General features: G+C 39.6%; 1 protein-coding gene across 1 annotated transcript in view; it reads right to left on the reverse strand.

Moving 5' to 3' along the window:
- The window catches only part of GRIN2A (glutamate ionotropic receptor NMDA type subunit 2A), a 185,914-nt gene that overhangs the window by 59,813 nt on the left and 107,933 nt on the right, over positions 1-18,168 (reverse strand). Inside the window, exons 3-4 of the mRNA XM_067305993.1 lie at positions 16,738-17,330; positions 2,813-2,927 (exon numbers count right to left, since the gene is read on the reverse strand). Of these exons, the coding sequence (XP_067162094.1) occupies positions 2,813-2,927; positions 16,738-17,330 (708 nt within the window). The remainder of the gene's footprint in view (positions 1-2,812; positions 2,928-16,737; positions 17,331-18,168) is intronic.

Here is an 18,168-nt window from a genome sequence, read left to right on the forward strand (position 1 = left end):
TTGTATTTAAGTAAAAGCAGATTATTATACTAAAGCCAAAGGAAACTGAATTGAGTTTTCATATTAAATCTTGTATTTTCAAGAGAAGATTGGGTAAATAAATAATAACTACTTGCAATTTCTATGTACATTAGTTACAAGGATTAGCAGACTGTTGCATTATCAGTTTTTCACACAAGTGAATCATTTTACTAGATTTTACTAGACTTGATGTTTTCCATATAGGATTGAGGCTATTTAATAAAACTTCAATAGAACAAATCTGTGAAACTCATTGAAATAATGTAATTGGAAGTAAAAGCATGCACCTGTCTGAAAACTCAAAGCAGGAAACATTGGATCTCAGACAATCTCCAACCTAGACAGTTTTAAAATTGAGCAGAGCAGCTACCACAAGGAGAAAGAAACAAAGAGAAGAAAGAAATTTGCTAAGAGATGTGGAGTGAGAAAAGAGACTTGAAAAAACACATAAAGATGGCATTACAGATAGGTTTGAAAAAACTGCTGGGTTGGGCAAGGACCTTTCTATGTCTCTAAGTCAGAGGAACTTTTCTATTATTTCTAAAGTGCATAATGAAACTCTGCTGCTATAAATCTGGGGTGCACAAGTATGGCCAAGAGCAGCTTGCCAGGATAATTTGTCTATCTGTCTTCCCCCATACAGGCAAGGATCAGCTTGTGGTCACAAGAATAATTCCAGCGATGACAGCCCGTTCTGGCCACCTTTCTCCTCTCCCCTGCGACGTAGTTAAACCTGGCCTCCGTCGCACAGCCCTACGCTGGGGAAGCAGACACGAAGCTGCAGCTGGGGCGGGCTGCCTCTGCCAGAGCGACTCGCCTGGCCTGCTACCAACAGGGCTCGAAAGCCAGCGAGGGGGCCGCCAGAAGTAGGTGCGTAAATTATTCTGGGCAGCAGCCGCCCTTCAGTCACTCTTTTTTCCCCCCCAGAAAGGCTGCAAAAAGAGCACTGAGCAGGAAGGGATTTACCAGACCAAAAACTGCCCAGAGGAGGGGCGCAGGAGGCTCCGCAGAGCCCGGTGGCCCAGCGCAGTGGACGGGCCGTGCGCGGCTGCCGCTGCCGCCCCTCGCCCGGAGCAGAACCCGCACCACATCCACCCTTCTCCTGTGGGAGTCACTTGAAGGTTAAAACAGGCCTCAGCTATTTCTTTGAAATATTGTGTGTTCATATAGCCAGGATTTCTATGCTGTTATTAGCTCATTTTTCAAAAACATCAAACCAATTTCCCCTTGTCCTTTGAATGGTCTCTTAAGAGAAGTTTCAAGATATAAAACGTATGAAATTATGATTCCATAAGGATGTTGACTCTGTCTTTAACCATTTTGTCCCTTTGGTGCCTCATACTAATATTCCCCATGTAGTATAATATTTTTCTCCAGAACTTTATATATGATATGCATAACTTTAAAATAGGATAAAAAATTTTCATAATGGTTACTGAGCAAATGGTTACCCTCCAAAGATTCAGACTGACACATCTGGATAGGATTAAACTTATCGAGAGAATTAAATTTGCATCAAATGAATGTCCAGGAGTGCATAGCATAATCTAGCACTACTTCTTATGTTTTTGTATCACTAGCATATTTACTTAGATATCCTACAGTAATTCATATTTTATCATTAATATTCAATGTCATTAAAAGTCTGGCAGTCTTACAAAGTGAAATTTAACATTTTATGGGATTCTAAAAAAAAAGAGTTTATACAGAGACAAAAGAGTTTATAGATTTCAGCAGCAAATGTGATAATGCAGGATCACATTTTATGAACTTAAAATAAATTGGGGGGCTATATACAGGTGGTTCTCAAACTGTAAATATTTTCCAAGGTTACCTGTTCTTAAAACATAAGACCTCAGATAACCTGCAAAACATCAGAGCCAAAGGAATCACGAGCTGAGGTGGCAGTATTAAAAAAGAAAAAATGCTCAGGACAAACTTCCTCTTTTATTGCTTGTATATATGACTAACCCTCCTATTAAGACCCAGAGGATTTAAAATATACATCTCTTCAGACTATATACACAAAAGTATGATGCTTCCATTCTTTTCAAATACATAAAAATGGGTAGCAGAACCTGGCTGCAGTAAATACATTTTCTATAGGGAAGATCTGGAGTGGAGGCTCAGTCCCACACTATGCTTAGATTCTAGGTCACTGCACTCTGCCTCTTTAATACACATCTAAGAAAATAATATTATTTTCTCTCCACAGTACATTTTCCTTTTAGTCTATATAAAGATTTATGGAGATCACCTGCCTACCAGAAGAACACAAGTCAAGATTCTGAATTTGTAGGCATACTTTATATGGATTATCCTCCAATTCAAAAAGAATTTCATGGTTTGCAAAAAATATACTTTTATTATAAGAACTATTGAAAAATATGAAAACAAAAGAAATATTTGAAGGGCTCCTGGACTGTGTTCATATATGCAAATCATACAAATTTAAGTAACTAAGGCCCAAGTTTCAGGAGATTTTTGTCATCCATTTTATTTCACTAAATTGTGAGAAGAAATGCAAGATGTGATTCAAAAAACCTGTCTGAAATCTACATGGCATATCTTCACTGATACACTGCTTTCTCTGTTAGAACTCTTTAGACCTACATAGAATAGGTAAATAGAATAAGGTAAAATTATCTTTTCTGAACTGTTGTGACAAATCTGTTACAGCAGAATATCATTATTGACATCTGTGACGTTAATCTGTCTATTTGCCATTAATAGGGTTGTAGCAACTCTCTCCTGTCTCCTCTCATCTCTTTTACCAACAGATAATACTCGCCTTTTCCCACTCACGATCGTTGTTCAGTACTATTACCACCAGCCGGGGATGTGCCTGATAGCCATCTGCTGTGAAGGACAAATCTTTACCTTCCCAAGTCACATTCATCATAAACCTAGAAGGAAAAAAAAAAAAGTTCAGTGAAAAATTAATGAGCTGTCCAGCAGTTAACGAGCAAGCTAATTCAGTCATCAGAGTCACTGACGAAATACATGTAATAAATCCCATTAATGCTGTGAAAAGCCTAGGTTTGCAGTGTGGAGAATCTGTGCATTTTTATGCATTCCTTATAGATGAAAAAGCAAAATATTATTTATGTATGATTTTTAATGCAGACATTTTTAAAGAAATAGTTTCCATGTTGTATACAATTCGCTGTGTACTCCATGCATTATCTTTTCACACTTTGCACAACCTCATCGGTTTTTCAGCACCTTTGAAACATGTCTATATCAGACGCGTACGCAATGTATACTATTGCCTCACCACTGTAATACCCAGAGGTAAGTGTATCTACTCTGGTTTCACCTACTTGCACCTCCAAGAATCCCACCAGCCCCTCTGATACTGCAGCTTTGAACGGTATCTTTGCAATGCTTGGATAATTTCCCCTACTAGCTTCAGCCAAAAACATACAGAAAAGCTTTGAAAGAGTCAATGATATTTCACTTCAATATTTTCAGTTATAAACAACTGATGGTGGGGTGCTTTTTTTTAAAATTAACCCACATATGAAAAGTCTAAGTGCCACCGTATTTATTGCTTGCTTAGTTTCCCTAACAACCCTTTCTCCTCCTGTATTGCTATGCTAACCCGAATGTTCTGAGGATAGAAAAATACTTAGCAGCAATATGGTGATTATTAATGATTATACCATATCTACCAAGTCATCGCTCTGACCTGGGCTATGTCATCGAGGCACACGTATGAACTCTGGCTAACAAGACTGCAGGCAGCTCCACGAAAGCTAGTCCAGGGCTGGAACCGTTGGGAGCACGGCCCTCCGAGACAAAGGTGGATCGGACCTGACCTGCCTTCAGGGAGGGACCTCTGTACTCCATGTGGAAACATCCTTCAACTCCATTGAGTCCTGGAGCTTTTCTAGCCATGGATTTGTCCCGGAAGGTCTTGACTGAGTTTATACTAATTTTACAGTATTCTAATACTACCTAGTTTTTCCATTTCTTGTTTTGTATATATTGGTTTTTAATTTCTAACTGTTGTTTTCCCTTCCTCATTGAACTAAGTAGCCTGTTTTCCAAAACAAAGGCCTTTTGTTGATTCAGAAATGCTAGCATTGCGGCCATCTCTTCTTTTGGTCTAGACTTTCCTCCCAGTTAATTTTCTCTCATAATCTTTCACAGATTTATAACATATAACTGTATTTATATTTGTTCCAGTTCCACACAGCTTCAGTGTTTCACAGTGAGAACAGATTGTTTTCACTGCTTCAGGGTCAGAAAGAGCAATGAGAAATAGCAGCTTTTATTTAAAGCACAAATATGGGGAACTTGCTGCCAAGAGTCTGAACTACTACAGTATGCAGACCAACCTCCCCACACTGTGATACTGCAAAAATCTATCATTTTGCACATTATTTGGAACTCCCTCACCTAAGAAAATTAGGCATGGAAGGAAAGAGAGTAAAATGCTGGTACTGGCATTGGTGCTCTTCAGTCATGTTGAAAAAAAATCAACCCCCCAGATGGTCAATATGAACCTGACAGCACTATTTTGCAGGTGAGAGGTAAGACAGCAGTCCCATCTTGCAGATCCCATAGCACTTTGAAAAGATAACATGCTCTCCATGATAGCTATATTGACCATCCAAGTGATTTCCATTGTATACTTAGCATATCCCATCAATGAAATTTAGTCCAAGTTTTCAGCTACGTGTTCTACTTGCACCAAACCCTTTTGGCTTTCCAGCCCATCCTTAAAACAGATGCTTTTCAGAGAGTATTAAAGAAGTTCTTATAAGTATTCTCCATAAATTGCTCTGGAACGTTTATGCCAAGATGCTGATATTGTTTCACATGCTATTTTATGTAGCGGTCTGGTCTCCTGCTGAATCTGACAAAAAATTATTCAGTTCCCTGTTCAAAGGAGAAGGTTTCATACAGACATAGCTGCCTGAAAATCCCAGTAGTAGAAGCACTTTAAATAAAAGTATATAGAAAAAGAAATAATGGCATTGTATCATGACAGTTAATAATTAAATGTGCACTGCCCTAAACAACCATATTAACACCATTCAGTACCAGTCTGGCAGCAATTTGTAAATTTAGCCATAATAACAACTCATATTTTGTGGCAGACTTTTGGTGTGAAAATTTTCCCCTTGGCACAGCTTTCCTTTTCAATTGAACTAATTTCCCATATATTACATTTCTCATCGAGCACTGAAAGAGCTTGCTTAGGAATAAAAAGCTTGTTTGTCACCCTGAGAGCACGTGGTAAACCACTAAATAGAATTTGATTGTGTATACATAGAAGAAACCAGCACACAGCTCATTCACTGCTGAAAATGAAATGCACTGGAATCTTTGGAATAAAATCTCTAAAAAGCCACTAAAGGGTAAAGCACTGACATACTGCTAAAACATGCACTACTTGTATTCTTTTCTCACCCTCTCTCAGGAAGTCTCTCCCTCATGGACGTACCGTCTCTTACAGACCTTCAGATTAACACACTGAAATAACCCGCACACAACAAACATAATGTCTTATGGGGCCAAATCCAAATCATTTCAATCTGTAAAACTCAAAGCTGAGAACTTTGTCTCTTCTTAAAAGCTGGGCAACAAATATTGCGCACTGCATTACATAAGGCTTTTGTGTCCAGTCAGATTCTTAATTACACAGCCATCAGTGATTATGCTTGCGTTGATCATTTCTTTTATTTAATCTGGTAGGATCGCTACCCCAGATTTCAAATACCACTCATCATATTTGGGAATTGATATGCAAATCCTCTAGACCAGAAGCTATTCAGGGACCATCACAAGATGCTGTGCTGCAGTTGCAGTAATGCTCACTGCACTCCAACAAGAAAGATGAACTGCAAATCTAAAATTAAAAAAAATGAATTCAGTGTGTATTTTTAAACTGTGTGAATTTACCAGGCATTAAGTAGTGAAATGCATCTTATGAGTTAAAAAAAAAAAAAAAACTCATCTGCCAAAATTCTCTTAAAATTGTATTGTCTGAGTCATATACAAAGGTATCAGTGAATGACGCATTCTGAGCTACCCCAGTTTCTCAATTGTGTAGCAATAAAAAAAGAACATCAAAGACATTCTTGTTTTTCCAAGTACACTCTTCTGTATGAAATTCATCGACAGCCTATGTTCTTGAGACCAGGAACACAGCAACCAATCCCTAAAATCTACATTCACTTCTGAGTTGCCATTTTTCCTCCAAGAAGGACTGAAGTCCCATCCTGTTTTTACTGGCAAAGATCCTAAAACCCTTGCCTCAATGAAGAACTTTTGTGCTTTTGCACATAGTCTATTCCTGGTTAAGAAGAGTGAGGAAAAGGTATTTATATTACATGTTATTCTTGAAGAGTTTAAAATTTGCCCAAGACTAATTCTCTTCAAGATATCTTCGGTTTCTGAATTAGTCAAAATATACTTCTGAGATAGCTTTGGAATTGCATATTCCTGTTCCTAAGTTAATGAAGTGCTTGAGTATTTGAGTTCCTTATTTTAAGGGAGGAATTTAGCATACACCTTGGATTAGCAGTTAATTTGCTTTCATACCTCATTAATGCTGCAACCTTTGCACAGGCATGATAGCAGGAGGCCTTGTGATAGCATGGCACTGAAGTTTTAACTGACTTTTGTAAGCTGGAGTTTGTGAGCAACATGCCCCAGGGCCTTTTTGCTGAACCTCTGCTGTGTTGAATAAGCATGGTACCTGTATGAAAAACAGGAATTTTGGCAGAAGTTAAGCTATTCTCAAAATTGAAGTCAAAACAGGTTTTTATCGCACTATGAACCAAGCCTATACTATATTTCAAAGACATTTTTAAATGTTTGTACAATTCTTTTTTGGTTGCCACTTTTCCCAGCAAACCTGAAAAAAGAGGCATTGAAAAGCCATGGCAGAACACTGTCCTGGTTGTATTTATAGCATGCCTTTGAACCACCAAGGTTACAAACTGCTCTCAATATTTCCAACTTAATTTTTATAGACACAGAAGTAGTCCAGATAAAGTTTCAGATTAATGCCAAAACTGTGCAATATTTATCTGAGTCAAAATTCTTACTATCCAGAGAGACAGAACACATTTAAGCAAGGTGGGTTTTCTGATCCTTTAAATGTTATCCTACAACTTCATTGACACCATTTTCCACTAACAAATGAGGGAAATACTTTGCCAAAGGGTCAGAGTACTACCTCAGTTTTTAGAAGACCATTTGGTAGGGCACTATGGGGAACACAAGCACCTTTCTGGCTCATCTCCTTACAGAAGACATGGGCCTTCCTTGCCCCAAAGAGGTTTAGTAAGGACTTGCTACACTGGGTAAAAACAGTTAAAACATCAGAAATGCTCTGACCACTCCTGAAGTAGAATCTTTGTGACTTTTTGCTTCCAAGTTACACAACAGAAAACATGTTTCCAACCTATAGAATTTCTTTTGATGTTTAATGTATATTCTGTATGCAAGATGCACAAGTGTTTCCCTTACATACATATATGTATATGCAAGATGCACAACAGATGCAAGGATTTGAGAGCAAAAGAAAGACAATGTAGTGGATTCTGTGGCAAGCTTTTTTTTTTTTTTTTTTTTTTTTTTTTAAGGAAATACCAACTGTAAGTTATAAAGCTCACTTTCTTTCAAAACGAAGAGTAATCCTCCCCCCAGCTTCCTAAACTTCTCTGGGGGATGTGAGCACTGTAACAAAAAACAAGCAGCGACAGAATGGAAGCACAACATATTGCACAGCATTTCAATGCTATAAAAAGCAAATTATGTCTCAATGTTGTCCTCCGGACCCTTGCTAGCAACGGTGCTCAGGGAAGTCATAACATGGTAGCACTGTCCTGCACGCTGTATTTCTGGGATGCCGTGACAGGGAACATCCTCCAAACACTCCCATCCTTGTCCTCGCCATGGACATGATCATGCCCAACCGCCCACCCATCCACCTGGGTCCCAGAAGACCCTGAAGCACTACTACACTTTCACAGTTTCTTTCTCCTTTAGAGCAAGCTGATCTTACTGCTGGTCATCCACAAACAGTAGCAAACCACAAGACTTATCTCTTCAGTTCTCCTTTTCACGGTAACTTTCTCTCCAGTAAACAGCATTTGAACCAGCTGCTCAATCAACTGGCTTTTCAAAGGGAAATTCAAGCTGCAAAACCTGGCCAGAAGGCAAAGAGACTGCACATTTTTGAGATACATGGGACTGAAAATAAGTCAAAATTATGGAATGTGTTCTGGAGTCACCCCTCAAAAGTATTCCACAGCCATGAGGAAATGCTACTGTAGACCCAGGATGAAACTAGTCTAAGCACTGAAGCAGTGTCATTCTGCACTTGCTGAGGCCAGACAGGTCTACTTATGCATAAAATAAAACTGAAATACCATTCTAAAAAGATGCAAGGATCACAGCATTAAAAAGATGTCATATTTAAGAAAATACTTTTACAAATATGTAAACATTTGTATTGCTGTTGTGCCACCATAATTAGGTCATCTACAAAAGACCTGGATTTCAAAAGCTGGCAAGTGTGTGTGTACGTGTGTGGGTGTACATGCATGTGTACATGCACATGTGTGTGTGTATATGTGTGTGTACATGCATATGTGTGCACATACACAGGAAGTCCTTGGAGCAATGCAAGGAATTAGAACTCTAATTCTTTGATCCCTTAAAAATAAATGCACATAATTTAGTTAATATAATTCCTTTAAATAAAGATAATTCATATGATGAAAAATGCTTTCACAAAAAAAATTTTAAATATCTCTTCTTTCCCTCCCTTTTTCATGTTTGCTTTGATGTTTCCTCCATTTTTATCTATTTCATGTTTCCTTATTTTCTTTCAATCCATCCAAACTGGCATATGAATTAGAAAATGTCTGTGCTAGGGTCAAATAGAGTAACTGAGCCCAAGATTAGTAACAGTAACACCTTTTCCTACGAAAAAAGATGCTTTGGTTTCTCTGCTGCCAAGTTTTAAGCCCCCACCTTCACCAATCTCCTCTTGCAACGAAACAGCAGCAGGCAGCTGAACATACAGGGGACAAGCGTCCTGGGGCGACCTGCCAGGGCTGCCACTTCACAGCGTCGCGCTCGGAGGGCCGGGCAGCGACTGCGGGAGGCACCGGCTCTGCCCCGAGCTGCAAAACCCGGGCACTTGGCGGCCGCCGGGCTCGGGCTCAGGCTTGGTCTCGGGCTCGCACCACCCCGGGCCCCCGCAGGGCTTCGCTCCTCTGCAGCTCCACGGGGCAGCGACCCACAGCAGAGACTTGACGTAGGTGCTAACGATGGAGAGGCTGTACACGACGTGGAGGCTACTCCTTCAGAAACAAAACAGGTCCATACAAGCTCACAGCACACACGTGTTTTTAAAAGCAAGTTTAGACATAGGAAGTGCAAATTGTCCTGCTGGGTAATCAGTGGTCCCTTCTTCCGGCTGCTCCGAGGCTCACGTTTGCTCCTTCGTTTTCTGTTTTATAATGCTAGCTCAGACCTTTCCAAGTAGGAACGCAGGACTCGCAGGGCTCAGGAACAGAGCCGCTGCTGGGATAACAACCCAAAGCACGCCTGGGTTATAACCGGGGCGCAGCCTCCCCGGGACCCAGCTCCCAAACAGGCCACTGCCTGGGGCAAACGTCGTAGGTAAGGGAAGGCATTAATGAAAACACAGTACTGCTAAGCTGCCCCCAAACACCACAGCGCAGTTATTAGACCTGTGAAATAAAGCACAGGATCTGATTGCTTCAATGAGCAAAAGCTCTCTGGATTCGTTACTCACCAAAGCTCAGACTCAATCCCTTCCTTGCCCTGCGGCCCCGACCTGATCATCAAACCTGATAAACTTCTCAGGGGCCGTCGCTGGGGACTATCATTTTTTATTTGGCGCCTCCCTCACCACGAGGCAGTGTTTCAAACCCGTGACAACTGCAGGCAGTGAAGAGAAACAGTGGAGACTTTGGGAAATAGAGGTTTCATAAAAGAAACTCTCCCCCTCTTTTCCCAGAGAAAGGATTTCCAAAACAAGATTTAAAGCAGCTGAAATACCTCACAATCAAGACATCATCTGATGATATTTCACTTTTCTCCAAACAGTATGAACCAACCATTTTAATAATCTAGTCAGTCAGCCTGTTTGGGCTTGGCATTTATCCAGTAGTGTACCTAAAAAAAGCAGGAGTGAATCCAGGTTTTATCTTTTTTTTCTTTCTCTTGTTGAGGCTATGAATTGCTGAACTTCCTTATTACAGTCTTATGGTGGAAATTTGGAAGATACTTACTCATTAATACCAAAAAAAATCTTATCATTAAGAAACAGACCTCCTAAAGACATCTTTAAGATTAACTCAAGAAACTCTGAATGTAGAGGATATAATGTGTGGTAAGTACATATAAGACAAAAAAATCCTGTAACCTGATTCTTTAATAATTCTTTTTGTGTTATCTTGGAATAGATTAGTACTAAACAAGGTAGTGATGCATATTTCAAACTGAAGCTTTGTTTGAACACAATTTTATATTTTAGACTTTGTAGGATGTTTTTTTACTTCAAATCTTTCCCAGTGATGCAAAGAGTGAGCCTCTTCTTCCTCTTCTTGTCCCCTCCTCCTCCACTTTCCCTGGCCATCACTCTCCTGACTATAACTCAGCTGTAATACCCTGCTCCTGGAGCTGTGCATTCCTAGGCCTTGAGCCAGCATGCATGAATAAAATTTTGGGAACAATATGCTCAGTGACTGTGAAAAAGGAATGACATGCCAACTACTTGTACCTCCTGCCAGCTGCGCCTTAAAGCATTAGTTGCCACCAGGTCTGGAAGAGTCATTTTGCCCCAATTCTGCCAGATCAGCAGCAAAACCCTTGAAGAACCATACTAAAAAAAAAAAAAAAGAAGAAGAAGAAGAAGAAGAAGAAGAAGAAGAAGAAGAAGAAGAAGAGAAAAGAAGAGAAGAGAAGAGAAGAGAAGAGAAGAGAAGAGAAGAGAAAAGAAAAGAAAAATGTGGGAAGGAGAGGCCAAAATTAGAAAGGGCCCTGCTGCCTGAGAGGTTGCCACAGACTAGCATAACTTTAACCAGCAGAAGGTTTAGTGAGCTGATGATATTATTATTATCATCATCATCATCACATCTCACAAAAAGATCCAATGTTTTTAAATTTTGGTTCACCACCTAAGAAACAGTTGGAACTGTCTTCTGTATGAAGCCTGACGGGTCTTCTGCAAGGGGAAGGTATCTGCAGCAACACCATCTCCAAGACCATTCACTTTTATAATTTGAATTTCAAGGACAGCTTTCAGCCCTGAAAGCCCTGCTGCGCTCAGCTTCCAGAAAAGAGGCTATGTTTGCTCTTTCCTTTTTTATGGTATCACAAAATGAGGAAAGTGTTCTAAGAGACCCTACTACAGTAACTGCTTGGTACCTTCTACTTCCTAAACTGACCTAAGCTGGGAGAAAATTGTGATATATATTTTCTATAATTTCTTGAATGATTTTATTAGTAAACCAGCATCATGTCTCTTGAGTGGAGAGGGTTTTTTTTTATATTTCCTATTTTGTAGCTGGCGAAGTTTAGTTTTACTTTCAGAGGAACATGACAACAGTTTCATTAATTGAATTCTAGCTGATTAATGCAACTATACAGAAAATGCCCTCATACTACAGAAGAGGGCAATTGCAGCACATAAATTAATAGAAGTGCAAATATCTAGTTTTTAGTGTTTAAAATACACTCCTCAGCAGTAAGTTACACTTAGCATATCATTGTCTACCGATCACATCACTAAAATACTTTACTGTGTCTCCTGACCAGAAGTTATCCCCACACAAACAAATTGGGGTGAGTTCCTGCCACTGACAAAGATTTTTCTTGATTATCTTACTCATTTATTCATGTTGATCATAATAAATGCTTGTCATACAGGATGTCTGAAATCAGCTGCTAACATTACAGCTTGGTAGGACTGATAGTTTGGTGCTCAACTTAAGACCCTCACCTCAATATACTGTTCTCACTGAAAATCTGCTGCTCTTCACATCTGTATATCCTCAGTGCTCAGCTAGTGGCCTACAGCTTTAGTCATGCATTTAACCATTTAGGTAAGTCATCCTTGTTTGGATTTCTGTTTCCAAAAAGCCCAGTCTTGCAGCATATGCAGTAGCAAAGAACAGGGAAAAAGAAATTTAATAGCGTTCAAAAACTGAAACTTATTCAACATTAGAGTTACCAGAAATTAAATCCTAAATTGAAAATATAACCAAATTAGCTGGTTGCCTCCATAACATGTAAGCAGTGTATGTGATTTCTAAAACTAGGGTGACAGTCTCCGACCATCACCCTACATGCAACATGCTCCTATGGACACTCAACAAGTCCCATTAAAGCACAGCGGAATCACAAAAATGGGAAATAACAACAGAAGAACCTGGAGAGTGTTAGGTGAATGTAAATAGTATTTGTTTTTCTGCAGAGCAAGCATGTTATCAGTGAAAAAGCATTTTGCTTCATATATAATTAGTTAAATAATGATGCATCTTCAATCATACAAAAAAGCAGATGATACTTGCTTTTCCTAAGCCTTTGACAGGACTTAATGAAATGAACAAATATGCTGTAAATTGGCTGTTGATCTGTATGCATGAAAACATTCAACAGATTTGCTGGATTATTCATCAAACCATTGTGTCCATGTGATACTCGATCTTACTCAAAAGAAAAAGAGGAAAATTTATCCGTCAGTGCTAAAAACTGGAATCAAAATATTGAACTAGATGAATGAATATCAGGCCTTGACAGGCAGCATATCCTCGCCATGGGAGGAAAGGGTTGCTTCATAGCCACCACACAAGCTAACAGCAGCACAACAGCAAGGACGAGAAAACAGCCGTGGAGAGACAGCAACAGCAGCTTGCACCTTTCGAACACGGCTCCCACTGGGCTCAGCTTCCCAAAGGAATTCTTAAAACAGGGTCATTCTGGGAAGGATCAGCTAATACGATCATATCTGGCCCTGAGCTCAAAGGATCCGTACTCAAGAGAGTCGCCTTTGTGCAAGAAAAACCTGCTTTGGCCTTCCCGTCTCCGACTCCCTGGGTGGTGATGAGTAAAGGAGCCCACGGCTGGGAAGAATATGAAACTACAGCCTGCCCAGAGCACGAGCACACTTTGGGGACCTTCCTAGCCTACAGCTTCACTACCAAAAGTAACATGAGCATCCAAATCCTGCATGTTATTTCCTTGTAGTCGTAAATCAAATGAGACTAAAGGTAACCACAGCGGAGTCAACAAATGGCTGCACCTATGGACAGACGTGCCTCTTTGCTTTTCAGGAGGACAACGGGACAACAGCTTTGTCATCCTGACCCCTGAGGCTGAAAACTTGGAAGCGTGTTTGTGAAATGGTTCTCCCAGGGTTACGACTTTCATACACAACATGAGGACTGAACTAGACAAAGTAGAAGCATTTTTATTCATGAAGGAGCAGAATTTTCCATGACGACTGGCAGCATTATTTTGTTTTGCTGTTTGTTTGCTTAGATGTTTTCCTTTTTTGATAGAGAGACAGAGTGTGTTTGTTCAACAGATATTGCATTAATGAACTGCTAATTCTATCTATTCTGCTGCATTAGTGCCAGTATTTCACACAATGATCGTTTTCTGTCTTGGGATCCGGGTGTTACACAGATGGGAAAAGAAGATGCTAGCAAATTAGTGGGCTCAGCAAATGCAGACTGTTGATGCAACCCTCAGCTACTTATTAGGTCAGGTAAAATCTAGATCTGAACCTATATATGTGTGTATATACACACACACACACACACACACACACACACACACTTTTTTTTTTATTTATTTGTTGAAAACAAACACTAGATTTTACTTTTAATCCTTTATTCATGGGGAAACACTCTAGTCTTCCCACGTGTATCAGAAATGAAGATTGATCAGATCTTTCCAATAAACTAAAGGAAATTTGCATTTTTGCTGAGTCTAGAAAGTCAATAAAAGCATTTTAGAATTGCAGTGGCAGGTGAAGGATAATATATGTATTTTTTGAAGCACACAATTTGAAGCCAATTCAATACTCAAAGGATCTGATATAGAAAGAGGGACAAGGAGCTTTTCATTCATAGCTTTCTTTACGTAGTGGAATTTCTTCATAAATAGAGAATTCATAAAATTAACAATTTTTTTCATAAATAGAGTCACTATCTAAGTGCGGGAAGCAGCATGTAAAGTGTTACCTCCCTTCATTTATGAGCAAATCAGCTACTATGGAGTATGCTTAGAACACTATTCTGGGTTTAAAGCTGAATAAGACTGTCAAAATAATATATGGAGCCTAAAATCCTCTCACTTTTCTGCTCCATTCTTGACCTTGGTTTTGCAGCATCCGTCGTGCAATCTCATTCTCTGGCATTGATCCCCAGCCCTGACAGCAAGGCACGCTACAGCAGATCTTAGGTCCATCATCTATTTACAATTATTTTAGCCCCAAAATCCTTTGCTCAAGTTTGCTTCTTAATACAATTTCTGTGGCCTGAAACTGAAGATTACATTTCAGTACAAAATCCCAGTTTAGCCTTTGATTTGTAGTGGAGATTTAGACTGTCATGTAAGAAAGAAACCCATATTTTAGCGGTGAGGGAAGGGAATATTCACCTAGGCATGGAGAGACTGGTCAGCTCCCAGAGATTACTTAACAGTGCCAAATGCTTGTATATACTTGCTTTTCTTACAGATTATATGTGACAAGAATAGTCTTGGGGAGTTATATAAGAAGGACTATTTAAAGTTTATTCATTTTAGTGTAATTCTGACATTTCTAAATTAAAAACAGCCTGTTTCTTGTTCTTGTGGTGTTGGAGAAGCTTACAGAATCTCCTGCACAGGAACAGTATGCCCACTTCACAGCTCAGCGGGTCTTGCGTGGCAAAGTGACTTTATTAACACAGCGCACTATACTACGACTTCTTTTGTTAATAATAACTTCCACACGCCTCATCCGCTGCACACTGCAGAATCTCCTGCTGAAGTCTAATCTCACTGCCCTGACACTCACAAGCCCTGTTCTTCATTTCTAACTGACAACAGAATACAATTCAGCATTCACAGAAACTGGAGTTCAGACATTAATACTAGACTACTTCTCTGTTTGTATAGATTCCACTCTTAAGGCACAGCATTTTAGTTAATGGGATGCTATGGCTTTTACTTTCATTTTTCTGTCGTTTTCATCACTTGCATTGAGAAAAAAAGAACTATTTAAGCATCACAGAGTCATTGCAGATCCTGGCACTGCCTCTCAAGTGCTCTGCCCTGAGACAAACGAGCCTTGCCCGGAGCTACGTGGGAGCGGAGCCCCCCAGAGCTGCAGCCCCTCGCTGCCCGCGGCAGGTGGCCAGCAAGGGAAGAAGCGCAGATTTTCTGCTGCTCCGCTGGTGATTTTCTACAGCTGCAGAAGCAAAGGCTTAGAAATAGGAAAGGGGAAACAAAAACAACCAAACAAACAAAAAATAGAGTGGAAACATCATACTAAAGACAAGTCCTCTCTAAGGAGGACTCTGCAAGTCTCCCAAAAGTTTAGTCACACTATTTATGAAATACATGTATGAAATATTAAAATCCATTCACTTAGCAGTACTTGGTACTGAAGAGAGCATATGAAGAATGCTATACATAAAGATGCCATTTTCATGGAAAAAAATTACTCGTTTAGGACATCATATAGCAGTCAACTCCTAATCTAAGTATGCGCATACTCTTACATGAAATCAGCACCGAGTTTCCTCGTGTCAATTCCATCCTACTTTTCTATAGGAAAAGTTTCATCTGCAATATTCAGTTCAAATAGATTGCATAAATACTGCTCAGTATCTTCCATACAAGATATTGTAAAGAGCTATACCACAAACGTGCAAGATTCCCTTTACTCCCTCTCACAAACCAGATAAAGAAATATCTTATTGCACAGCATGTATTCTGCAACATTTTAAATACAAGTAATGAGGAGTACCACATCAAAGGGCTAATTTAAAAAGAAAAAAAAAAAGAGCAAAGAATCCTGATTTAAACCTTGGTTGTTCCCATATGAAGTGTTTTGAGAAAACATCCATATCAACTTGAATTAATGCAGATTAATTTTTACAGTTATTCTAGTAGAGGTGACAAAAATGAAATCCTCACAAGCAGAAGTGACAGATTTCAGCTCTTAGGTGATAAAAGCTGCCTAACTAATCTCATACTTCTATAATTTCCAGGGAGACCTTTAAAAAAACATTGCACATCTCTTTTCTTCTAAAATATTACCAGGTTCCTCAGATGCAAGTGGGAGTTGCACAGACGCAGGCAAGACCTCCACAGCATTTTGGCAATTTTACCTCACAGTTGAGATAAACAATGGCATGATTTTATTAACTCAGTTTCGTATCCTCTAGGACTGACTGATTTCTGCCATCTTCTCCATCAGACCAAGTAGTATTTGTTCTCCACAGAACATAAACACATTTCTGTGCGCACAGTAAGCAATGCAACAAGCCTTATTGCACATTCCTTTGGAGCATCTGAAAATCATTGCTTAAAAAGGGCATGATGGGATTAACAAAAAACATTATTCTCCTTCAAGGAAAAATATAGAGGCACTAAAATGAAAAACTACCAAGGTTACGTAGGGGAGAAAAAAACAAAACAGAACAGCAATACAAGCCTTACTTGTGCAATGTGTGAGACGGCCGGTCATTTTTCTCCGGTTGTCCGTAACAGCTAGTCTTTGCTTCAGGAATGAAGGAGTATTTTTCCAACATGGCTGATGCAGCCGCGGCAATAATCCCAAGGCCATCCCGCACCCGAGCTTCTAAACTGTAGTCCCATTCGTCATAAGATGCTGAAATGAGTCCCGAAGGAAATTCCTTAGGGATAATTTCTGTGTTACCACTAACCAGGCTGGGAACTATCCAAAAGAAATCATAGCCAGTAAGGCCCAGAGAACGAGCCTCATCCAGTATGTAGACAGCCTCATCCTTGGAACAGTATAGCAGGATGACGGATGAATGAATTTTCTTCAGCTGGATTTGGGTCTTGGCATCTCCAAAGGCAGTATCAAGTACAATGATGTTCTGCATGTCCCAGCCCACAAAACTATTTTCCACTGTGGTCTTAATGAAACTGATGAAGTCTCGATAGCCAGGGAAGGTAGTGGTCACCAGAGAAAACACGTGCCAGTCATAATCCTGCATGATCTTCAGCATGACAATGGCTTCCTGCTGGATGGAAGCCCCAAACTGGAAGAACGTGGACATCACATCCTGGAATATCAAAGACAGTGAAAGATTACTATTTCTGGACTAGTCTGAAAAAGATACTCTCTAGTTCTTCTGCTATCTCAGGTCCACTGTGGTTACCAAACTTTCACTGCATTCAAGGAACCTTCTTAGCCTCATTTTATTCATATCATGAATAAACAACACTGACTATCAGTAAGTACCACAGATAATTAAAATAGTTGCCAAAAAAATGACACATATATTTATGTAGGAAATTTCTGACTGTTTGGTCACTTGAATAAGACAACAATAAGTCAAATCACTACTTTCCGATGAAGCACAAGCTCCCTAGAGATAGCTGCCCACTGATAAGCAACTCATCTCCAGCATGTCATTTTAGATACATCAAAACTTTAGTGTGAACCAGTAAATTCATAGCAATTTTTAAAGTTACAGTGAAAATAAATTGCAATGCACATGCTGTGTATATAAATAAATAAGAAGCACTATATTTCCAGACCTTATTTCTGAGAGATATTTAGCTTCCACATGTTCATCTGACTTTGGTGGAAGCTGTCAAACTCTGGAAGACCAGATTTATTGTACCCATACATTGAGTTCACTACTATTCATGCAACATTCAGATCACAGTCCATTGATGCCCGATGTAGAATTAACGGAACGATACTCCAGGGACCACTAGCAAGCTGCTTGTGTCCTCATTAAAGGAGTTAAATGGAAGTAAATTCAAACAATGGCCTCAAATTCCTTAACTGGTAGCTACATGGCCTTCCTGAGGGACACAGACTTATTTCTAATATTTGTCTTGGGCTTTTATCGTATTCATAACATTTTATATAACATAAATGCAGTTGCCTAT

This window comes from Apteryx mantelli, chromosome 16 (genome assembly GCF_036417845.1).
Source record: "Apteryx mantelli isolate bAptMan1 chromosome 16, bAptMan1.hap1, whole genome shotgun sequence".
In the NCBI taxonomy this organism is placed as follows: Eukaryota; Metazoa; Chordata; class Aves; order Apterygiformes; family Apterygidae; genus Apteryx; species Apteryx mantelli.